The following is a 26,147-nucleotide window of genomic DNA, read 5'->3' as shown; positions in this document are numbered from 1 at the left end:
ACGTTTTGGATTGGATTGTTTTCAATAGAATAAGTAGACAGCACTTTGTTCTTTTTTAGGGAATAAGTAAGGGAAGAGCATTTCTAAGGGTTTAGTTCTAAATTCCACTGACGACACCACTTAACAAGTTCCGTGAGAGCATTTTGAAGAATCATCATGTCATGATACACATAATTATACACAAAAGACATAAAAAACAAATACTGTTTGTAACACTCATTAACCTTTAAGAGGCCAACTATCTTAAAAGATAGTTTTGCCTGTAAGCCCCAACTGCCCAAATATCTTTATAAAGATAGTTGGTCATGTTCGTAGTTATGACGTCATAACGTCGCTAATATTTGCTGGAATTGCGATTTTGTTCTTGTATATTATTGTTAACACATATATTCCACCGTAAGGACTCTTGCAGGTCTTGGTGTTCCATAAAAAGGCGGGAAAATGGCGGCTTCCTTTGTAATGAAATAGCTTTCGTACGAACGTAGGTTTTCTTTTTTACAACAATAATCCGCTTGAACCTTGAGTTGGGGAAAGTGTCGTTGCTGGTTGCTGGAAGTTTCGAAAGATTTTTTCTGGTAGGAGGGGAGGGATTTTGACAATGTCCGGTACTTTGTTGTCCGGGGGGAGGGGGGCAAACCCCCTTTTTCTCAGAACTTTTGGATTTTTCTGGGTTCTGCCCCACTCCCCTCCATGGATGTGCATAAATTTTATATAGTTCGATTCTATGGTTCATTCCGCGTACAACGGTATGTTATTCATCTCTGTAGCGCAATTAGCCTCCGATCAACAGTCATCTAAATGAAACTCTGCATTTTGCTAAAAATTGGGCCAGTCCCAAGGGGCTTGGTCTCCTAAAGGTTAACTTCCAATGGACTCGTAACAACCCAGAAGAAGATTGATTGATGTTTATGTGAGCACATAGGCACCTAGGCTAGTGTTTTCCCGTGACGCAATACAAGGATAAACAAAACTGAGGACACACCCCTAACAACAAAATAAAATATGTCTTTTAAAAATCTACCTCACTCCATTAAAAAAGTGAGAAATCAGGCAAATCCAGCTCTGTCTCGGTAGCTCATATAGAAGAAAAACGGCAGGTATGCTAGAGACCCGGATTCGAGTCCTGGTCGAGCTTGAATCTATCGCTGAAATTTCTATATGTCTTCTATTGTTGCTCTATATGCAATATGAGAAGTAGAAATTTCATCATACCCATAGCAATCAAGTCTGGACATGTAATTACACATTTGATTGATTGATTTGGTGTTTTAAGTCCACTTTACGCACAGTAAGGCTAATCGGGACTGGATCTGCAGTTTAAAGTGAAGTCCGAACACTATGTGCCTCCACCGGGTATCGAACCCGGGACCCCTTGATTACAAGGCGACGACGCTACCACTGAACCATCGGGGAGGCCCAAGTAACTACACAGGAGAGACATTTGTGGACTTGACTTTTCTGTTGAAATCTACACTTATGTTTCCTTCCATTAACATGTAAACTGTGTTGTATTTCAATCTACTAACAATAAGGAAGAACACTAAATATATTTATGCGCCCTTTTCTTGACAGACAGCCAAGAAGGGTTTGATGCGAAGGGTTTGGAGAGAAATGTTGAAGACAAATTCATCGAATGTTGTTACGAATATTGATGAGTTGGCAGGGAAAATATGCAACCAGGAAGCCACCTTTTTTGGAGGCGATTCTTTCGTGGACGTCTTCCGGAGCAACCCCCTCTGCCACATCCTGGGTCTTCCCCGACTTTACTTCCGAACGGCCGCAGCTTCCCTTGTGAGTCCAGGGTTCCCATACCTGCAGCTGTTCAACCATTAGTAAGTATATATTTAATTAAATTGAGAATTATAGGAAGACGGTTTCGTGGACAGTGAGATCCATGAGTATGACCCTGGCTAAACACCCCCCCCCCCCTGCACAGGTTGGGATGAATAAATAGAGCAGTCGAGTTGTCCATCACCGCGCAAAGTGGAGTTGAAGAATTGAAACAAAACACCACCGAGTCAGTTGAGGTTGTAAGAGAAAGCAACTTAAAATAGTAATGGACAATTTGCCTCTTACAGTGGAATCCATGAGTATTACCGTGTAAATTTGTCCATGACTATTTTCATTAATTTTTCTCTCACATCCTATGTGCTTTTAAGCGCTGGATTTTTTATGTATGCTGGTGCAGAAGTTGTCAACAGCTTGTTTTGAGTTTTCTTTTAATTCTTGAATCTCTTATTGGGTCAAATAGAGTGCAAGAACATGGTGATGGGCAATTTGCGCAGTAATACTCATGGATCCCACCGTACCTAGACCTAAGCATCTTTGGCAACGAGGGCATATTTTTATCTCTGACGAGGGTTACACTATATTTTTATCCAATAAATCCTGTCCACGCAATGTTTGTAAAGTTGGCGTTTCTGAGGTGTTGTTTTGAGTCCAATTTATGCACAGATATGCTAGTCGGGACTGGACCTACAGTCCTAAGTGGGATCCGAACTACTATGTGCCACCACCGGGGATCGAACCCGGGGCCCCTTGATTAGTTTTTTAAGTTAACGCCACTGTTTTCATCGTACGTTGTTCACACTGGCGCACGCAGAAGGGGGCTGATGGGGCTACAGCCTTCTACGAAATTTTCAGAAAATCAACATTTTCTAATAAAATTGAAGAACTTCGGAAAACGAGAGTGGTAAAATGGCCCCCGATTTACGTTTTAGAGAATAGAAAGTTCTAGATAAAGTTCTAGATACACAAATTATATTATTGTGTATATATCGTCCACCTAGAAAACAGCTATGACCCAGGCGACTGGCCGGAGAGCCCCCCCCATGAATAGCACCAAAATCTTATTCATGATCACTTAAGCCTGTAAATTTGTTTGTAAAAGAGCTGAATTTTGTGTAGACAAAAAAATATTTGAAATTACTGCTGCATAACAGTAATAAGATATTACTGTTATTTTTATGTCATGATGTAGACATTAAATCAATACATATCTAACAGTAACACTTAAAGTATTTAAAAATATAGAATATTATTATTTTTCGTTGAAACTGTAAATATATAACATAGTTATATAATTTGTTGAGGAGTGGTGGAAAGTTAAGGGGTGGCATGGTAGAATTTTTGGTGGGGGTAAGTTAAAATTCCACCTCGCCGGGGTAAAAAAAAATATATATCTTGAGCCTCCCCTGAGTTATGGACAATGCACCTTTACAATTTCAGCCCCTCCCGAAATAGAATCCTACGTACGCCAGTGGTGGTTCATATAGCTCAGAGTCATAGTGATCTATTTCCCTTTCGAGATAGGGTCGATGTTTGGACTAGGCAATGCTGTTTGTGAAGCGTTGCCATATCGTGCGTTGGGGCTATAACCCAGTAAATGAAGGTAAAAAAAGTAGAATGTCTGGAATAATTCCGTAAAATCTGAAATTTTGGTCAGTTCTTAGAACACTATTAGCAGTAAAATTCCAAACGTTCTAGCCCCTCCCCGCGGTGCTCCCCCCAGCACCCCCCAAACATCAATATCGTAGTTTCTCAGTTCCTAAGCTATATCTCCGTACCAATGGTCATAGGCAGATAATCTTTTATTAATCTTGATCCTCATTAGATGGGCTACAAAAAAGGTTCTATTTAATTTTTCCATAACGTCAGTGGTTTTACCGTAATTTAAGAAGTAAACCTTAAAAAGTGAAATTTTTCTAGTATTTTTTAAAGTTTTTGACTTGTAAGTTTTAAACAAATAACATGACAGGAAATTATTTCGAATAAAAGTTGTAGCTTAATTTATAAGCTCTAAAACGATATAAGATTTAATGTATTTTAATTAAAAATACGCTAAAAAATGTGTCTCCAAATGGAGGATAGTACCAAAAAAGTGTGTCTATCACAGTCTGGCCATTATGTCCAGAATCCTCGACATTTTGCTAAAAGCAAGGGGAAAAAAAGATATTTTCAGTCGAATAGCTAATAGCGGACGCCATCTTGAAAAGAGTCCGCCATATTGGATATTTTTGATTTGATATATATCACGAACGGGGGCGCCTATCACAGAACTGCTCCGAAGAGTGTGAACTTGCATAATAAATCAATACAATTATTTGTGAAAAATTAAAAAAAAATAGTTTTGTAGAAAAACTCACAATTTATATAATTTAATATGAATAACTGCGAGTGGACGACTTAATATTTCTCGAACCAAACAATAGTATTTTATAAGGCTGCGAGACGTTAGTTACAAGACTTTATGCAAACTGAACCCTAAAAATGATACTTTTTTGTATTTATAAATTCACCTCAAGTAACATTTTTAGGAGAAACATAATTTATATACAACCCAATTTCTTTTCCGAAATTAAGAGTGATTGACATTTATACAATATTAAATTGTTTTATTATTTGAAGGAAAAAACACATATTTGTTAAAAAACTAAATATGCTGACCAAGGCAGTAATTTATTTTATTAAAAACATAAACTAAACGTAACGTTTTAACCTTCTAGCAAGGTCTTCATCGGACTCTGTATCAAGTACAAACTTTTGTACTTGATACAGAATCTGATGAAGACCTTGCTAGAAAGTTGAAACGTTACGTTTAGTTTATGTTTTTAATAAAATAAATTACTGCCTTGGTCAGCATATTTAGTTTTTCATAATTATGGAAACAAGGCTTAATGGTGTTATAACATATTTGTTGTAATTAACGATACGAAAATAGTGAAAAATTGTTTTACAAAATATTTTTTGTTATGGATTTCTCGTTGATTCTTGTCCTTCCCTCACTTTACTTGTTCCATATGTGGCGTTTCATTCGGTGATCGCTGCTAAAGTGTGATCCACTAGTATTGCTCGGAAAAGTGTCCATGACTATTTTCATTAATTTTGCTTACATCCTGTGTGATTTTAAGCTATGGATTTTTATGTATGCTGGTGCAGAAGTGGTCAACAGCTTGTATTGAGTTTTCTTTTAATTCTTGAAGTTCTTATTGGTTCAAATAAAGTGAACGAACATGGTGATGGACAATTTGCACGGTAATACTCATGGATCACACTGTACAGTCATGATTTTCTATTCTTTCCAGTCTAAGTAAGATGAAGGAAGGAGGTCTCTTTGACTATGACAACTTAGAATGGCCGTTGGAAGTGCCTTCAAACGAAAGCGACTTGGAAGTGATTTCATTGGAGCATGTCTACCCCATATTCTTCGTATACGCTTGCGGTGCAGCACTTTCATTACTGATTCTTGCTATGGAATTATTTATTAAACATTTCCATAGACTTAGTCGCCTAACAGGAAAACTGCAAGTTGCAGGCACAGAAATGTCCCGTCATCAATGCTGATAGAAGGTAGCTGGTATTCTCTTGAGTGTGCTTGTAATTGATTTCCAATGACAGCTTCTACCACCGCCGTAAAGTTAGGCAACACACATAAGTATTTCAGGATCTATGTGTTCTGTTTTTATTGCCGGTGAGTGTACATGTATTCTCCTAGAAAAGGTTTGACGCCAGAATATTTCCTCAGATGGTTGAGTAGACTGGCCTCAATGAGTAATGCTGTAAATAGATTCTTTATAGGTCCACGGTGTTCAATTGCTTCTAATTAGAATTTTACATTACTTCATGTGATTGAGTGTATCAAAATTGTACTAAATAAATTACACAGTACTTTAAAATGAGCTGACTGTACAGGTATTCTCCATGACAAGGTTTGACGTCCCTCTCTACATCTTTCATTCTCGAGCTCATTAAAGAGAATCTTGAGAACGCCTTGGTTACCATTTAATCTTTCGAGCCAATTTGTACCACGTATTTTTCTCTTTCCTCTTACATCTCTAATTTTGGCAACTGTGTGGAAAATAGCAGCAATAGGTATTCTGTTACGATGTTCCTCGTCTCTCGTCCATCTTTTTAGCTTCTTTGCTCTGCACAATGCCTAGTAGGCACATAAAGTCTACCAACAAGTACAGTAACCAGTAACCGAAAACTAGCAGAAGAAAAAGTACCACGCCACCAGTCCAAGTTCATGCAGCAAGTCTAGCCAAATCGCAAACTGTGAAATGCTATCAGTTCAGAAAGTTGGCGTCACTGCTGAGGGGCGCCGACTCGTCAAAATTATTGGGGGGGGGGGGAGTGGTGGCTCTGATCACTGAAATAAATTAATGAATGACTCACTCCCTCCCTTTTTAAAGTTTTGACCTCAGTGTTCAGAATCTCGTAAATGCCTATGAATTCCTCAAAAATATTAAAATTTTCATTTACAGTTCGAATGCAAAATTTCAATTGTTCACGGATGGATATGTCACAAGTTTCGTCAACCATAATAGCAAAATATTCCCGACTTTTAATATCTGCTACCACGGAGTGCAAAACAGATCTCCCTCATATATCAATGATCTCGTTCTGACTGTCATGTGAGAGCCATTTGTAGCCCGAACGTCCCATCCACTACCCTAGTTCATGCACATCTTCTTTTGAAACTCTTTTTAGTAAAAATGTTAACAATACTCATAATTATATACGTAGTATATAGTAATAAGTCATGTGTTTTGCTGTCTCTGGTCATAGCCCCCCCCCCAAGTTCATGGTTTAGCGGTCTAACCCCCCCTCCAAAGTTGATGGTCTAGAACATTTCAAATGTGTATTTAAAGTTAAGTTCATGTAACACAATTCAGAGTAAACTTTACAAGAGAAGCAAAATAATACATTAGATTATCTTAAGCAAAATTATTTGGGGGGCTCTGCCCCCACATCAATAACATTGGGGGGAGGCTCGAGCCCCACCAAGCTCCATGAAGTCGGCGCCTATGCTTCTGAAAGTGAGTAGTAGTAATCAAGTGATTCCGGGTTTGATCTTACATTTCACAATAGTTCCAAAGTCACCTGAAAGTTCGGCCTCACCGATGGTGCAGTGGTAGCGTCGTCGCCTTGTAACTGTATGTCCAGTCCCGATTAGCCTTACTGTGCATAAAGTGGACTTAAAACACCAAATCAAAGCCACCTGAAAGTTCACTTCCGATTGGTCTAAGTGGACTTGAAACGAACCTGGACAAACTTTTAGGCACTGCTAGTATTATGGGACCACGTTGAATACTTCCTATACCTAATTTCAGAAGGAGGGTAATGAGGTATCACTCAAATAAGAAAAAAACAAGATAAGTATGGAATGTAAGAAAGACGATATACCACAGACTAATAGCTGTAATTACAGTCGCCAGAAGCTTGTTAGCCTCCATTTGTTTGAGGTTTCAATGATGGAAAGTTTAAATTGCCAGTTCGAAAATAAACCTCACTCTAAGGCGACTCACCTTTTTGGTTTTCAGTATTTGGTTGCAACAATTATAATTTCTAAACCCTTCAAGTTTTCAGCGAAAAGTAATACAGATGTTTCTATTGGCAGAGAAGGAATAATTGGGTTAACCTACAACTCTCAAGAACATCTTGCACTCCTTGTTCCTAAGAACCTTGGTGATGTGCTAACAGTACTAATTTCTTGCTTCTATCATCACACGTGCGCTCGCTTTCTCCTTTCCTGCATGTTCACTTTGATCTTAGCGCAATGACAAAATAGGAATCAAGAATATATAGTTCAGGAAAATCTTAAAGAGACTTGTGCCCTTCGATATTACCAGTTCTTGTACGGAGACCCACGTTGACATGTGCTGGCCACACACCTCCTTACGCCTCGTAAATATTATAAGGAAGGTTAGATACAGTGGGATGTACAAGTATTACCAAGCAAATTGCCCACCACCAACTGAAACAAAACGACAGACAAGTTCCTGACAACCCCTGCATCAGCACACTTAAAATGATATTCCTTAATATCATGTAGGGTGCAAGAGAAAAAATAATGAAAACGGGCAATTTGCCGAGCAATACTTGTGCATTCAACTGTACAAGTTCTTTTAAGTTTATCCGGAACTATATTGACTATACACATTCCAAAAAAGCTAACGCTGCATGCACAATGCACTATTTTGTGAATTTATAAGACGTAATATGGAACTTAACATTGATTAAACAACACCATCAGGAAGCAGAACATGGCTCACAATCATAGGCGGATCCAGAATCGTTTTCTTGGAGGGACACAGAAGTACGGTTATGTACTAACATTATGAATTTGATTTTGTAAGCCTGTCAAATAGACGTGAAATTTCTCAACAAATGTTTCTGTATAAAATAATAAATGGACATATTGATAGTAGTTCTATACTAGAGAGAATATGGTTTAATGTAAGACAGGGTAATTTACGTAATAGACGTTTGCTCTCATACAAAATCCCAAGAACAGAAATGTATAAAGGTTTGCCCATACAAAAAATGACACTTCAATATAAAAAGATCTCAAATCATTTGGTGGACTTGGATTTCGGCATGACACGAACCAAATTTATGAATATGTTAAAGGGGTATCTCTCTTAATAATGTACTTATTATGAGAATTGGATTTGTCATATTGAAGTTTGTTGTAATGATATATTGTATCAGTGTTTGTGATACTTGTTTTGTGTAATTCAGATTAAATGTGTAAATATATGATAATTTCTGTTGTCACAGTTAAGCAGTAAACCTGATCTGTCACCAAGATGTCTGTATATATATATATATATATATATATATATATTATGTATTATCTGTCTATGTTTGTGAATATGTGTGTGTGTGTGTGTGTGTGTGTAAAGGAGGAAGGAGGGAGAATGTGTACGTGTGTACATACAAGTTGCAAATGAAAATGTAATATTTTGATATTACCTTTCTGTATTTGGAGACTTGTCTCTGTTGAAGGGAAATAAATAAATAAATTACTTTCTGGAGGAGGGTAAAGGTTGGCAAAGTTTGATTGAGGTCAACTCTGTGTTGACGAAGAATTGGGGACTAGTCCTTCACTGTCAAATTAAATTATTATATTTAATGTAATTTTTATATTTTTCTTTCTTTCTTTTGTCAATATTTCAATATTCCACATTCGAAAATTTTTGTAAACATGGTCAAGTGAAAGAAAAGGCTCCACAGCCTTAACTTAGCCATATAAGAGAGGACGAAATAAATAAATAGAAAAACGTTTTTACCCGAAAACGAACCGGGAGCTCTTGGCTACAGTGCTTGTGTTAATAAGGATTAATACAAGAAAGATATAAGCTGATCTTCACATTCTCGGGAAATTTACTCTATGATTGTAAATTTACATACAGTATCGTTCACTACTTTTTTTTGTGGACATCCCCAATGGCACATTGTAGTGTCCAGCCCCTATTAGTCTATGTGCTAAACTTCTTTTTTTTTTGGTCTATTAAAGTATATGTACAGGGTGTCTCAAAAGTAATAGCGCAAACTGACACAGGTGAAAGTACACGATAATAGAAGCAAAAAAGTCTCAGTAAACATGGGTCTGCAAACAAGCCCTTTTCGAGATAATCGCGAATGTGTGGTTACAAGCCGCCACTAACTTCATTGTTTGTAAACGTCGTCCTAGTTGCTAAAATGCTAATAATGTGTGCGAATGTTATGTTTGATTGCAACGCCACAAAATGCAATCAATGACGGGTTGTACCCACACATTCGCGATTATCTCGAAAACCGCTCGTTTGCAGACCCATGTTTACTGAGACTTTTTGCTTCTATTATCGTGTACTTTCACCTGTGTCAGTTTGCGCTATTACTTATGTGACACCCTGTACATATAGAAGGTAGCTGTGGAAGGATTCCACATTAGGTTCCATAACACTTCATGTTCCTTTGGAAATATTATATCATGACTTTTCGGAATATTCGTCATTCCTTTTCGGAGGAGAACGTGCCCCCGTGGCCCTTCCGCTAAATCCGCCAATGCCCACAATCCTTTTCCACAGCTAATTACACGTTGATTTTTCAACGCAGCAAACCCATCTCTTAGAGATTTCAACCCAGCGACTACGGTTGTTTGATTTGATTTGTTATTTAGCGTCACTTTTCTTCCAGTTTTAGCTAATCGCTAAGATGATGGGATTCGAACCCAGAACCCTTGGCGTCGCTGAACTAACCATTCCGCCACGGAGGTTGGCGTAATTAAGGTTGTAAACGATTCCCTATACCAAGAATGTCTCATGAATGAAGAACAACTTTTAGAAAATAAAATGTGCACATTTATTTTTAACGAAATATTTACAAAATACTTAGAGATCTAAAAATAAAATATTATAAAAAGGAACACATAACAACAGAAGACAGAACAACGTGCTTTCTTGCAAGTGCCTCCTTCAACGCATCATCGTCGATTGGTCCTGGAAAAGAAAAGAACAAAATATGTAATTAAGCACCTAACAAACAAAGGAAGAACACTGTATTCTTGTTACTACGGAACAACTTAAATGAGTATTCAATATGTTTTATATTAATAGTTAAAATGAAATAATGCAATGTAAATATATTGTTACATGATACATCGTAATAATATAGACGATATGAACCTTACTGGAATGATCTTATTGAAATGAAGGGCCGCTCAGGTGTAATACAGGTTACTGTAGGTAAATTGTTTTCATGTTGTGTTTACCAATTTCAGAAGGCTTCACTGAGTGAAATGCAAATTCTATGACATGGCACATATTACTTTGTAATTCAAAAATGACCAAAATTTCACTTACCATGTTTTACACCTGAGCCTTCAAATATTGTTTTTGACAAACTAGGTTTTCTTATTGCTGGAAGCATTTAGAAACGAAAAATCTAACTCCCCTGTGGATAAATAACGAATGTAAATTTGATCGTAGCTATATGAGAAGAGGGAATATTATTTTTCAATTGTCATTTTTTCGATGCCTTACAATTTTTCTCAGAAGGTAAAAAAAACAAGCGGTTATTTTTCGTAGAGTGAGTGTATATGTCATATAACACGTAGGAACCCTTTTCAACCCTAAAGTTCCGACGTTGTCTGAAAAAAATGCTTTTTTATAAACTTCCGTCGTCTTCTTCCAATCACTAATGCAAAATTGCTTTATATGAGCATTTACATAATGTACATATAGCCTAATCTGTACTGAACAAAACGAGATGTGATTCAAACTCTACCCCTGCTAGTTTCCAAATGTTATTGTTAAGTGTTATTGAAAGCGGTACAAAATTTTAAATTTGGCGCTGAAATCGCGTTGGACGTTGAGGCTAAAACCACAGAAAGCAGCCTGGGAGTTTAAGGGTTGGAAGAAAAACGCACTGTTGGATTTATTAAAGAAATATAGCGCATGTAAAATGAATGGATTATGAAAGAGCAGTCACATTATTTAGTTTGCAGTGAACGCTACGATTTAGGAAATGTGGAGAAGTGGACCAAAAGAACTGAAAAGGTCCAAGAAATAGAAAACAATGATATAAGGAACTGGAAGATAACCGTGAAAGGGGATAGATAGTTGTTCAGAAACGCAGAGGAAAAAGATGGACTAAGTTATAATTATATATATTAAAAAAATGCCTGGTGCTTACCTGAGAAGCATTTTAAGTTATTGCGTGAGTTAATGGTGTCCATGGTGGTGTTCGTGTCCATGGTGCTCGTGTCCCTTGTGGAGATGAGTGGTCTTGTGTTCGAAATGGTGGTGATGGTGCTTGGTCTTGATGATAGGAATGTGGACAGGGACCTTCTTCTCGACGGTGTAGGGAACTGGCTTCGGAATGTATACTGGGAATGGCTTTGGAACGTGCACTGGTTTCGGGACCGGGATGTGCTTCTCCGTGTAGACTGGATATTTCTTCACGACCTCCACGGTGTAGGGCTTCGGCACGTGGACTGGGTAGTGCTTCACGACTGGCACGTGGACGGTTTTCTTCACTGGAACGTACTCCTTCTTGATAACCGTGTACGGCTTGGGCACATCGTAGGGAACGTGGATGGGCACTTTCTTCTCGACGGTAACGTGGTAAGGTTTGGGGACCGGTACATGAACGTGCTTGATGACCTCTACGGGAACGTGCTTGATGACCTCGTACGGAACCTTCTTCTCGACGGTTACGGTGTACGGAACGTGCTTCACGATGGTCTTGGTCTTCTCGCCGTGATCGACGTACTTTTCGTGACCGTGACCTCCGCCGTAACCGCTGCTGCCTCCGCCGTCGCCGCCACCGTAACCGCTGCTGCCTCCGCCGAAGCCGCTGCTGCCGCCGCCGTAACCGCTGCTGCCGCCACCGTAACCGCTGCTGCCTCCGCCGTAACCGCTGCTGCCGCCACCGTAACCGCCCTCGTCACCGCCACCGAAGCTGCCGTGACCGCCCTCGTCACCGCCGCCGCCACCGCCGCCGCCGAAATCGCCTCCGTAGCTGCTTCCGCCGCCGATGTCCCCACCGTGGCCGTATCCGCCGCCGCCGAAACTGCTTCCTCCGCCGTAACCTCCCTCAAAGCCACCGCCGTAGCCCTCCACAGAGATTCCTCTCTTCTCTGGTTGACCCTTCTCCTCTACATTCTGGTTTTTCTTTGCATCGTCGTCAGCATAGACGAAGACGGCCAGAGCCAGCAGCGAAGTGCCTAATAGCTAGACAAAGATAAAACACAGTAGGTAAGACATTAAGAAATAGGCATCAACATCATCATTACAAAACATTTGGTAGCCTTTACTAAATTTGAATTTTGACCAATTCTTTGGTAACTGTAAAGAAACGTACACGTTGCTAAAACAATTGAAGGTCATTTTGGTCATTTCTGAGTTCATAAAGAAATAAAGGTTATTAGAAGCTATACTGTAGATAAATTGTTTTCGTGTTGTGTTTACCAATTTCACAAAGCTTCACTGAGTCCATGCAAATTGTATGACATGGCAATTTCACTCGAAAATTGAAGGATGGTACATTTTACTTTGTAACTCAAAAATGGCCAAAATGTCTCTTTTAGACAAATGTTTCGTTATCAAATACTATATTTTGCTAATTCCAAACAAATTTTCTCCTGTGTACCTCAAACCAGCGCATAAACCTTAGAAATTTTAAACAGGAACAGTTTACCACGAACTCACAATTGTCGATAATGACGAGCGGATTGTTACATACACTCCCCCCTTTTCAAAATCCTTACATTATGACTTGGCTCAAACGGGAGATGTACTACGTAGAAACTAAAGCGGGAAATGGAGTCTCGGCCAGGACTCGAACCCGCGTCCTTGGAACACCGTGAGATTGTTTCACGAGCTGAGCTGTCAAGCAATTTCTTGTTTCACCTGACTCTTCCATTTCGCTGTCAACGAGAGCTGTTGCCTTAGTTTCTCCCAGGGTGGAGCTGCATACTACATCCTCATTATTTGCCACTCGCGGGAAATTTAGGTGAAAATGCAGGGTCGACTAGGACCCAACCCATGGTCTGACATACCATGCCTTTGCTCTACCAAGGGCTGTTGCAATATCACTGACAGAGATAATTCCAAGCAGGAAATACGCCAGAAGCGAAAAATTTAGGTGAAACCAGAGCTGGATCGGTATCACCGTGACTGACTGGTCAAGTCAAATATCTGCGACGCCAGGGGCCTAGGGTTCGAATCACAGGTTAGACATTGATGAAAATTGAGTGATATAAGAAAATGCTGATGTTTCAGGACATGAACACGGAAATAGATATTTTAAGTTTCGTCTATGTTACGACTCCCAATAAATAATTAAGTGTCATAAACAAACATCATTGCATCAGTAATTGACTACAATTTATATATGGGTCATGCTGTCCGTATTGTTCTCAAGATGCTCTCTTGGCAATAATAAGAGTTGCTTGATGTTCGCTTTTTAAATGTTCAGTACTTTCTGATAGTGCAGTAGTTGACGAGACGCCATGAACCTAGTGTTAAGACATTCCACATTCGATATCTGGTATTCGGAGATTTGGATCAGACTGTAGCCTGTAAAGATATAAAGGACTCAAAGGAAATTTTTCCGAAGATAATTCTCAGGAATCAAATCCCGGAGGCTTTCGTGGTAACATCGTTGCTTTGTAATCAAAGGGTTCCGGGTTGATGTCCAGTGGAGGTATATAGTGGTTCTGATCCCACTATAAAATGTAGGCCTAGTCCCCATTAGCCTATCTGTACATAAAGTGGACTTAAAACATAAAGTCAGGCGCAAATACCAAAAATGATTTTCAAGAAGTTCTCAAAGTTATGAAGTCTGAAAGTTATACTGCCAAGTTAGTTTCTAAGTTCGTGGTACCTCATAGGCCGATGCTATTAAAGAGGAACAGATTATGTGCAGGATTTATCAGCGTGGTTTAACGATGTGAAACTGGAGAGGAAGTAACAAGCCGGAAGTATGTATGATGTCCGGCACGCTATGCTTTGAATGAGTTGTTTACATGACGGGGCTTTCCAATCTCCTTGGGGAAGAGTTGAGTACATTGGAGAATCCAGTACATGAGTTTCTCGTAATCACGTAAATCACGACAGTGATTTCTTCCTGGAATGCACAGAAAGCTTACATCACTTTCCATCACCATTGTCCATTGTCTGGAGCCGGTCTCCAGAACAGAGAATTCCAGAGACGGGAAGAACCGCTCGGTTGCATAACTGTTCACTGACCATGACCTCCTGCGGCTGGCATCAAAGGAGGCCGAACAAGAAAAACAATTGAATGGAAAGTTCTTTTCAGAAATACCAACTACATATAAAATTCAGGAAAAGGAATCTGTCTGCGGATTTCAAGTTCTTGGTTCCTTCCTCTGCTTAGGTAAAAATATGGTGTGTCTGCTAAACTTCTTTAATTGGACTCATTGAGGCTCAAGGACTACCAGTTGACCAACTACTTGTTCCAGAAGTTCTTCAATCTTCCTTAAGAATGTTCCGGCTTCTCCGATGGCGTAGAGGTAACGTCGTCGCCTTGTAATGAAAGGATCCCGGTTCGATAGCCGGTGCAGTAGTTTGGATCCGATTTTGAATTCTAGGTCCAGTCCCGGTTAGCCTATCTGGGTAAAAAGTGAACTTAAGAATTTCCCGGAATCAAGAACAAAGGGTTCTCTAAGTGGTTTGATTGATTGAGTTGGTGTTTTAAAAGTCCACTTTATGCACAGTAAGGCTAATCAGGACTGGACCTACAGTTTAGAGTGGGATCCGAACCTCTATGAGCCGGGAACCAAACCCGGAACCCATTGATTACAAGGCGACGATGCTACCACTGCGCCATCGAGGAGACCCCGGTTCTCTAAGTTGGAGACACAGCCTCTCGAAGTATCTGATTATTACGTTTTGCTCATTTCATCGCTTAATGGAAATAAAGTAGAGTAGTGGTGGTCTAGACTTTATGATAACCTGTTATGTAATCACGAAATACAGTTTTTGCACATAATATTGGTACAAAATTAATGGAAACTTGGACTTTCCATAACTTGTAGGTTAATTAGACTCCACGGACGATCAAAACGCCGGAAAAGTATCGGTCAATAAAATCGATACATTCCGATACCAGTAACTGGTATCGACGATACCGATACATCGACATCGCTATCGGTTCAGCCCTGTTGACAATGAGACAGCTGTGGGGGATGAATTGCGATAATTTTGCTAGCTGCGGAAAACCACCCAGTCCCGTAGCCAAGTAAGAGCCAGGGGGCTGAGCCCACCTTGGCACTGCCGTCAGCCCCTCTGACATTAGGTAAAACTATTTTGTGTAATTTGTTTGCAGTAAACAGTGAAACTGTAGAAAGCAGACATTATTTTGCTCACAACTTGTGAAGGATAACTTCACAGACAATGACAGCAGCTATTATATTCGTTCATCTTGTCTACGAGCTGAAGTCTAAGTAGATGCAAGTATTTACAAGATTCTGCCTGTTTTCCGAAACCCACGTGCATCTGTGACTTTGACGTCATCATCCACATTCCTTCCATATCTGCATCAAATGTCAACAGCTCCCAAGTTTTGGGAACGAAGAGGATTTTCATTGCTTCGGCCGGGGGTGGAATGTAGGGTAGGCACTGTGATTGAATATTGTGCATTTTTCTTGTATGATACAAATATCTGTTTCATCAATAGCAATATGGAGTGTGTAGGAAGGGGTGATGGCAGTAGCAGTCAATTACACTTCAAGATATGTTTTAGAAGATGTACAAATAAACCCTTCCCCCCAGGAGATCAATTCTAGCTACGGGCCGGATACCACACCCGCATTCCCCTTCACTTCCTGCAATGGGTGCAGTGAGTCCTTGCTATTGTCGACAAGGTGGCGTTCGTGACCGAAGTCCAGAAGAGCGATTTAAAATGCACGGAACCTGTCTCCCAAGCGACCCACTTCTCTCCTTTCCAGCTGCCCACCCGCATGTCAACACGCATCCTTCCACACTTTCGCTGCCGCTCCTTTTAATGAAGCCGTTACAGCGAGTGCTCGCGTATGCCGAGGATGCTGGTTGGAGACTTCGGTTTCTCTTTCCGTTGAGGGTTATGCCAGATCAGTGACCACAGTTACAACCAGTTTTCTTAATATTCGCCACCTCTCCAGAATGAAAGTGATGAAGGGACAATCGTAAGGGAACATTCCTGCTCAGGAAAGAACTCGAACCTGGAACCAATCGGTTTTCTTCTTTTGGCTAATCACGACAAAGTGGCAACCACTCACAAAGAGCACCTATGCCCAGGATCCCTGGCTGAAGATTGCATTGATTTTGCCCAGGATATGAGCCAATGGAAATAGCTTGTGTTGCTCGGTTGCAATACGTGCATGGTTATGGATGACATAGACTTTGTTGTAGTTTGTTTTGAAGCCCACTTTATGCACAGAAAGGCTAATCGGGACTGGACCTACAGTTTAAAGTGGGATATTAACCACATCCATCGTGGAAGCTGAGACGGGAATGCCATAGATTTACAAGACTGTTGAACTTGAGGTTCAGTAGACGCATGGCCATAATTGACGTCTTTCTTTGCACAACTCATTGCAGTCAAGTCAAAAAGCATGGCAGCGAACCTACTGCACGTGCATCATATGTATGTCTAATTGGTCTTCGATGGTTGGCAAACGTGACGGGGGTGGAATTAACTCACTGCTCTGAACGAATGTTGGATTCGTTAGGAATACCAACGCACGTGAGCCTCACTTAAAATTCCGTGCGGAGAATGAGAATTTCACGCATGACCTGTGAGCATTAGTCACGCCGCACCATGAGTATCTGAGGTGAGCGGCGTTTCTGATACCGTGGCTTCCCCATGAAATACAAATGATGGGAAACGACTTGGACACCAACTTCTTGTCGTTCTGCTCAGACTTGCCATAGAAGTGGATTTTTCAATAAACAAGGAACGCTGATGACAAGCCAACATTGTGAGTTAAGCTGATGTGGTATATACACATTTGGACATGCTCAATTAACCTTTAGGTATGTTCTTTTATTGGCTCCTGAGCAACCAATTGTCGACCTCCGTGGCCGAGTGGTCAGCCCATTGCGCTACGACACCAGGGGTCCCGGGTTCGAATTCTAGGTAAGACATGGATGTTTGTGTTTGTCCTGAATAAGAAAAATAAGAATATTGAGTAAGAACTGATGAGGAAAGCAGAGACAAGAGAATAGAAAAAATGGCTAGCTCTTTCGCCTTTGGTGCGAGCGGTCCCGGGCTCGATTCCCGTAAGAGCCCCCAAAATTTCGGCGTCGACCCAGCATCGTCAGGACAATTAGGACGTTAAAAGAAGAAATAGTGGGCTCCGGCCTCGAAAGCCAGAAAACAGCGGCGATGGGACTCGACCACGCGTCACCAAATGACGTGGCATACCCTGGCCCTTAGAGGGCTGGTGCACCATGAAGTTTTATTCATGTTCTTTTATTACCCTGTCCTATATTTTGCCACATTTTCCTGCATTTGACGTTCTTAGGGCTCTTAAAATCCTAAGACAACCCCCCTTCCCCTTGGACACTGCCTGCAAAATGTTTCTGTATATGATTAGAGACACCCACAATTTTATCTTCCAACCACTCTGTTTAACCAATTAGTATCATTGTCATACTAAGCTCTTCCAGTCAAGAAACTCCATAAGAACGCATTCTTTCCTTGTCAGCAGGTGAACCGCCAATGGGGAAAGTAATTACTTCTGGCAATATAATATTTTGCTATCATCCTCCCCTTATATTTCAATGCATTTCTTCATCTGCACCAAAACCTGGCTTTCCCCAGGTTAATGACGTCTGCATGCACACTTATTGAGTAACAGTTTCACGATAAAACTGTTTCCTTGTGACAATATATGAGCTCCCGTGGAATTTCTTATGGTACATACAGTAAAATGAAAGGTGAAAGATATACCTCAATTGTTTTTCCAGTCCCAATAAGCAGATCTGGGTAATTTACTAAAAAATATAACGCTTTACGGTTCCCGTTACTCTAGTTCCAAAAGTAACAAGTTATCATTACTTCGTCATACAGTAAGAACATTTGACTGCATGGATGTCCGGAAGGGGGGGTCAAAGAGGGGACACGGTCCCCCTGGAAAATAAATGTCCAACTAGAAATTATATATTTCACACATAATTCAATTTCAGTCACAGTAATTTATGTGAAGAAACATGATAATTTCAAACTGTAGCAGTGTTTTTTGAGTGGGCATCACTATTATGGGGAAAAATATGACTCCTTTGTCCCCCCCTGGAAAAAAATACCTTGCTTTCCCTCCCTGGAAACAATCCTGCGGACATCCATGTTTGACTGTTGACTGTTTACACAGAAAGTAGTCCGTCTGTTCACTGCACACGTTTACATGCACAAGTTTAAAACAACACAATAAAGCATGTTTTGTCCTGGCAAATAAATCCTTCGGTTTGGAATTTATCAAGATAATGCAAAATAACGAGGCACAGTTACATTTATTAGTCATTTGCTTTCGGTAAGGCGTTCTTAATGCAAGTACGGATGAAAGTTACACTTTACCAAAATAATGCGTTATGTTATTGCCCAACTTATCCGATTAGACTCTGGGTATAAAATGGAGTTTGGAACAAGCCAATGACGTTTCTACAATCAAACTATTTCGATTTGAGCAAGATTCGTGTCTATGAAAGATTATAAATGTATTTTTTTCCGGAGTAAATTCAAGCACAAAATATCCCTACAAACACATTGAATATCATTTTGTCTTTGTGTCGCGGGAACGTACATTCAAAATTTCAGTACGGAATCTAAAACACCTTTGACCGCAATAATAATAATAAAGACATGTATCATCGAATGAAAATATTTCGGTAGTAACTTTGTACAATATAAATTATTGTTGCGGCCCCTACTAACAGTGAGTTAACCTAAGAAGTGAAAAACCGAAATAGAATAAGCAAAAATACTTCAAAAATACTAAGGCACATGAATAAGCACCAAACACATGCAACAAACGTTGGTAAAGATTTAACGACTATTATGTATGTTTTTATGAAGAATTTAGTTCATATTACAAGTTTGTCAGTTTTCATTTTGAAATATTACATTCCAATTTTTTTATTTAGTAATTCAACATATGAAAATTCTACCAATGCAATTGTTTAAAATCAACTGTAATATTAATGTGATAATGATTAAAAAATTAAATAAGAAATGTCCAGACAAAATTGGAAGGAAAGACTAAAATATTTAAATCAAATTAGTAGCCTGTGCTTTTGAATCGAACAAGTGACATGATAATAAAATTATTAGATGATACATTTATATTTGTGACGGAAAACTAATTTATGAATGCACTAATACAACCTGTTGCAGTTGTAAGGAATATTCAATTATAACACCATTAAGCCTTGTTTCCATGATATGAAAAACTCAATATGTGACAAAGGCAGAAATTTATTTTATTTACAGAGTCTGAAGAAGACCTTGCTAAAAGATTGAAACGTTACGTTTAGTTTATGTTTTAAAATTAAATAAATTTCTGCCTTGGTCAGCATATTGAGATTTTCATAATATTCAAGTTCAAATATAAACTTTTCGCTATTTGAATAATTAAACATGAATTTAAAAATATAATGTAGGATTATTTTTTCAGTTTCGTAGACGAAAATTGTTGTTTCACGTGTATATACATTTTTCAAAACATCTTATTTTACGAATCCTTATCTTATTCACTCAAATATTTAAAGTTAATTGAAAGAGATTAAATTTAGATTTCCGATAGTAACCTTTTTTAAACACTAAGTTACACCAAAATGTTATTGCGTTTCGTGCAAACAGAGGACGTTAAGAAGAATTTGAAATCCTGCTTCAAAGCGGCGTGACGTTTCGGGAACACTTAAAGTTTCGTCGGAGAACACTTTAGGTTTTGCCGGAGAACACTCACCTTTAACTTCATGTTGCAGCGTGTGTTGCGATGCTCGTGAGGCACTTGCTGCAAGAAGGAGAGGAACACTGTTGCGATGACCAGGGTGCGCGGTGCCTTTATAGTGACGGCGGCCGCCCCTTTGCTTTCACTGGAGCTTTCTCCTCCCAGTCTCGCAACCGTACACACATTCTACACGGCTCGTCCCATGCTCTGCGATTGTTCTCCTCCGTGTATGCTCCAAGGGGCATGGAAAATGAGGAATTCCCTAATTGCGCTTATCCGAGGTATCAAATCGTGACCGAAGTTTTATTGTTCCAGCACATGATGCTAATCTGTATCGTATTGCACGAGAGAAGTGCAACAAGGAAGTGGTACCAATGAGGACCTCTGGTTTCGAATTTCAGTGTTCATGTTACAAATTATGGAGCAACAGATCTTCGTGGATTTGCCCCCACAAAACATTTTATCCCCGGCAAAACAAACTTACCTTTATCCCTACCAGGAATGTTTTATCCCCTTCAAAGATTGATTGAATTAAAGTTTTTGGGTACGTCGGCACCTCAGGCCATTTTTCACCCTTCAATGAATGCGGGGAAGATCCCCTTATCTAAAACCCTTACCTTAAATTTAAAAAGATAAAAGAAGGGGGTGTAAAAATCCCTTCAAGAAAATGGAATTATAAACATATGAATGTAAAAATACAAGGTGTTTCTAAATTACGTGTAAATGTTACTCAAAAATGTAATGCCCTAGGTTAGAACCAATGTTTAGAACTGCAAGCCAATAGTTTAATTTACTGGATGGCAACATAAATACAAATTTGCACAGTGACTTAAAAACAATACAATCAGCTACCTCATATAGAAAGCATGTTAAAAAATACGTACTAGATCATTGTTTTTATTCTGTTAAAGAGTACCTGACAATAAATTGCAATTGTCACATCTTAAATGAACTCCTAGGACGTATATGTATGTATTGATTTTATCTATTGTGTGTATGTAAACTAATGTAAACATACCCTGTAAGTAACATTAGCAAATACAAGAATCCATAATCAAACCAATTATGATTCAATCATTGTATTTGAATGTTATGTATATCTTCACACATATATATGCTTGTACCTATTTGAAAATAATTATTAACTGTAATGTAATGGACTGACTTGTTCCATACCATGTGTGGAAGACAACCACTGTACAATGCAGTGGCGTATGCTGAGTCTAGCTCACAATGATACCTGGTCCTAGGTTATGGAGGAAGGTAGAAGACTATTAGTAGACTCATTCTTGACGTCTTCAAGAAAGTCACGTTGCCATCCCAACGGTAGTCAGGTTGCCAACTCCTAAGAATTCAGGTTGTCAACTCCTAAGAATTCAGGTTGCCAACTCCTAAGAATTCAGGTTGCCAACTCCTAATAATTCAGGTTGCCAACTCCTAATAATTCAGGTTGCCAACTTCAGAATCGCCAATATGTTCATTGAAATCAGATTTATTCGCAATTTCTAATCGATTTTTCTTCAGTATTTTACAGTACTTTCTAGGCTTCAGGCTTCGCAGATAGCCTAGCTAATCTGGAATATACGCTCCTGGTACAATGGTTAAAGGAATGGAATAAATCATATCATGTATCATACAAAAAAAAAACTGCTTCCCAAAATGAAATTACAAATACACAACTGAGTACGTTTCACCCCCCCCCCCAAGCAAAAAAAAATCGCACAATGGTGTAAGCTCATATTTAGGGGGTGTAAGGGCATATGTAGAGCCAAAATTATATAAAAAATGGGGCCTTTGTGAAAAAAATGGCGGGTGTTGGGTGTGTAAATCAATGCATGGAATTCTCCCTGTAGGTAGAGGCGCACTGGACATTGAGTCTTTGACTCAGGTTTGGTTTCTTCCGCTCCTTACTAATTGCAAGGATGAGGATGAAGGGTGATAAGGTGGAATAAATGAAGACACAAACACATATGCACAGCACAAAACACAAGTCACACACATGGTTATCCTGGCTGCAGGTTCAGGCGCCAGAACGTCGTTGGCCTGCTAAATACAATCCAGAGTGTGCTACGTGGAAGTGAGGTTGGCATTTAGGTGTCATCAGATAGAATCACTTCTTACACTCCCCAGAGTTGTATTATACCCTGGAGCATGTTGTCTGTAACAAAGCAGCAAGAATGCCTTATTGGAATAATATTTCAAATTTAAACTGGCAAATTAAAGATCTGGAGTTTTTGTGTAAAGTCCACTTCATGCACAGATAGACTAATCGGGACCGGAGCTACAGTTTAAAATGGAATCCGAACCACTGTGTTATCACCGGGTGTAACTTTCCATACCATCTGTGATATGTGCCTCCACCGGATATCGAACCCGGTGCCCGTTGATTATAAGGAAACGGCTTAGCCACTACGCCATCGGGGAGGTTGAAAAAATTGTAATATGAACTAGATTCTTCATAAAAACTTACGTGATACATACACCTTAATACTTCATGAAGGTTGTTCAATGTCCGAGTGTTTTATGCTCATTCATGGGTCTGTTAGTACTTTTTAAAGGAATTTTTGGTTAATTAATTAAAGTTTTCCACATCCTCGCTGTTCGTACAACAATTTCCATTGCACAAGTTACTACTATCATTACGACCGTTACCTTGTAAACAAGGGGTCGCTGAAAGTTTCAAAGTACAGCCCCACATCACAAAGATTCCATATTAAAAAGAGAACGACAGTCTTTGTTTGTTGACATATATTTTGTATTTACATGTAACATCCTTCGACCAGAAAAATATAGCCAAGCCAAAACGCAAATTAAGAAACTTTGAGTCCATTTGCTTAAACATTAGCGCACTAGAATTATTTATAAATTAAGAAAAACTGTAATAACAACAAGGTGCTTATAAAAATTATACAAACATTGGATGTAAAGTTTTGAATAAAATCTTTTTGAAATTGTATTGAGAGTTCAACGGCAATGTTAATTTCTTCTGATGGTACGTTGTACTGGCATCTCTTTATAGGTGAGAATAAAAATAATACTTTATTTTAACGAAACAAACCTGTGTGAACATATTACAATATTTTATGTACCTCTCACATGAGCGCCTAACAAAATCGTAAAGCTGTGCTCTTCAGTTAAATATGTCGACGTCATATTTATGTCAACATAAGAAAGAAGTTATAACACCATTAAGCCTTGTTTCCATGATTATGAAAAACTAAATTACTGCCTTGGTCAGCATATTTAGTTTTTCAAGAAAGAAGTGTTTTAAGGGAGTCTGAAAAATATAAAATCGAATGAAGTGATAGAGAGTGAGAGAATGGAAGAGAGTTAAAAAGCTGTAGAAAGAAAGAGAACAATAAATAAGCGAGATAGAAAGAGGGACATATGGAAACGAAAAAGAGAAAGAGACAATAAGAGAGAGAGAGAGAGAAACATTAGCCATGGATTTATAGAGAAAGACAGAGAAGTGACAGAGTGAGAAGGAAGAGAATTAGCAGAATATCGATAGAGAGGAAGAACAAAGAAGAAACAGACGGAAAATCGGAGAGAAAATATAGAAAAAGAAATTATCAAGAAGAGAGGATGTAAACACGAATGAATAGGTATCAAAACAGTAAAAGGTAAAAGGAAAGAATGATACTAGAGGTTTAGAAATAAAATGGAGGGTGAAACAGGCATTTTTTTCTTATTCCAAAAGGGGGGGGGGGGTCAATAGACCCCCTTGACTCTTCCTGCAGATGCCTATACGTTCTTATGATCAACACAATAACAAACTAAGTAGAATATTACCGGAACCTTTCCCCCTCCCAAAAAAAGCAGTGTATATATATATATGTGTGTGTATATACAGGGGATGGACAAAAATATGGAAACACCACGACATTGGAACGGGTGATATCGACGCAATTTTTCCACTTGAAATCGGACGCGGTGCGACATTCTTTCGTTTCACCCCCGTGAGATAGGACCCTGTCGGAATGGTAGAAGTCGACAGTTGCGCTGTAGATAGCGTGCAGTGCAGTTGATACTGAATCATGTCCGAGCTTACAGTGTTTCAAAGAGGGCAAATTGTTGGTGCCCGCCTTGCAGCCGCCTCTGTTACCAAAGTAGCCATGACTGACAGAAACAGGAGGATGCTGAGAGGGATTGTGACCATGTTTTGCATGAAGAATGGTGCAAGATCTCATTATCCACCATCCAGGAATTGTATTTGTCCATTCCTCGGAAGCATTTTGGAAGCTAAAGGCTGTCCTGGACCTTATTAGCTACAGCATTCTGGCATTTCTTCGCAGGAGTTTCCATATTTTTGTCCATCACCTGTATATATATATATATATATATGTTAAATAATTTTAGGATATGATCTTAACTGATATTCAATCAAGAACATTAATTTTGACTATTTTTGTTGATATTTCACACTGCTCTTATACCTCATTAGAGCAAGGATGGTCCATGATGGAAGGGAGTCTGACAACCACACGTGAGACAAGGGTTCCATACCGGGGTGAGCTATTTCAGGTGAGATTTTTTTCCAGATGAAGCGACTCGGATGAACCCAACCTTTAATGAATGTCTACCGTGGTGGGGGGATAAAGGCGGCCGGATCGTGGTACTGATCACATAACCTCCTGAAATGGCTGATTTGTCGTCGCTTTGTAATCAACAGGTACCGGGTTTCATACCCTGTGAAGTCACATCGGATCCCACTTCAAACTGTAGGTCCAGTCCCAATTTGCCTTTATATGCGTAAAGTGAACTTAAAACAAACTCAACAAGAATTATATATATATATATATATATATATATATATATATATATATATATATATATATATATATATATTACACAAATGTAATGTATCTCCTTGCCCCCCCTCTCCGCTCCACTTAAATACCAACCACTCGAATTTTTGGTGAATGGTGCGTGCGGAAACGCATAAAACACAAGAAAGTGAATGGCTTATACAAACACGTCTTCCTAATATCAACATGAAGCTTAACTTTTCATTTTTCACTATTGTCCAAGAGAACAAAAGAATTAGAATTAAAGCACTCGGTCCGTTCAATTAATCAACATTCCTCTTCTTTCCGATTCAAAGAACTCAATTTCCGTGAAATGTGATTTCACACATCAAGGAATACGGAGCAAAATGGTGTGGAAGGATCAAATTACAATCATTTAGAATCATTAAGTGTGACACCTTCACGTTCTTTACGACTTGTCGTTATACTACACTATAGCACATTGAATAGATGCAACTGCTTGTTTGTAAGGTGTTATCCTTGATAGCTTTGGTGCGTTAATCCAATACTAGATATAATTTGTATCAATGTCTAGTCTAGTTGTATTGTCTTGTGTCTATATCAATGGGATTTTTTGTTTCAATATTCTCGAATTGCACAGCCGTATTTTTATGAAAATAATGGAAGGGTTTGAATTTTCAGTAGTCCGAGGATAGTAAAATCTAAATACCTGCAATATTAATAATAACTATTGACTATGAATGCTTTTCACTCATGGTAAACTGGTTAATAATTACATTATTATTGTCTTTAAACAGTTTAGAATTAACATTTCTAAATATTGCAGTGAGCATATCGACATGCACTAATTGTATTTACAATTACAACATTATTTTTCAATATGTACATTTAGATTTTTATTTTCAAATTTTAAAAATTATATCTGTTAGTTTTTTATATGTTTTTGACAAAATTAAACGAGTTATTGCCAATTTACCGTTTATTTCTAACACGATGATAGATAATGAAGATATGAGTAAAATAAAATTATTGTATATGAAGAATATAAGATCATTCATCATGTCTGTAGACGGCGTGTAAACCATAAGTTATATTTTCAAAGTTATTTCAGTAGTGAATTGATCAAATGTTGATGCGATTATTCAATTAATGTAAAATGT

The 26,147-nt window shown here is 38.8% G+C and overlaps 1 protein-coding gene across 1 annotated transcript; it reads right to left on the bottom strand.

Annotated features, from left to right (window-relative positions):
* Positions 1-10,104: 10,104 nt before the first annotated feature.
* LOC145981073 (uncharacterized) lies at positions 10,105-20,335 on the bottom strand. Its single transcript, XM_083114194.1, has 3 exons — positions 20,234-20,335; positions 11,461-12,500; positions 10,105-10,265 (listed from the first exon to the last, which is right to left on the bottom strand). The coding sequence occupies exons 1-2, from the start codon at positions 20,243-20,245 to the stop codon at positions 11,490-11,492; spliced, it is 1,023 nt and encodes a 340-aa protein (XP_082970320.1). The 5' UTR covers positions 20,246-20,335; the 3' UTR covers positions 10,105-10,265; positions 11,461-11,489.
* Between the last annotated feature and the right edge of the window lie 5,812 nt (positions 20,336-26,147).

This window comes from Lepisma saccharinum, chromosome 28 (genome assembly GCF_977018435.1).
Source record: "Lepisma saccharinum chromosome 28, izLepSacc3.1, whole genome shotgun sequence".
Taxonomy (NCBI): Eukaryota; Metazoa; Arthropoda; class Insecta; order Zygentoma; family Lepismatidae; genus Lepisma; species Lepisma saccharinum.
Note: the sequence above shows the minus strand (reverse complement) of the source record. Positions and strands in the feature narration are given on the sequence as shown.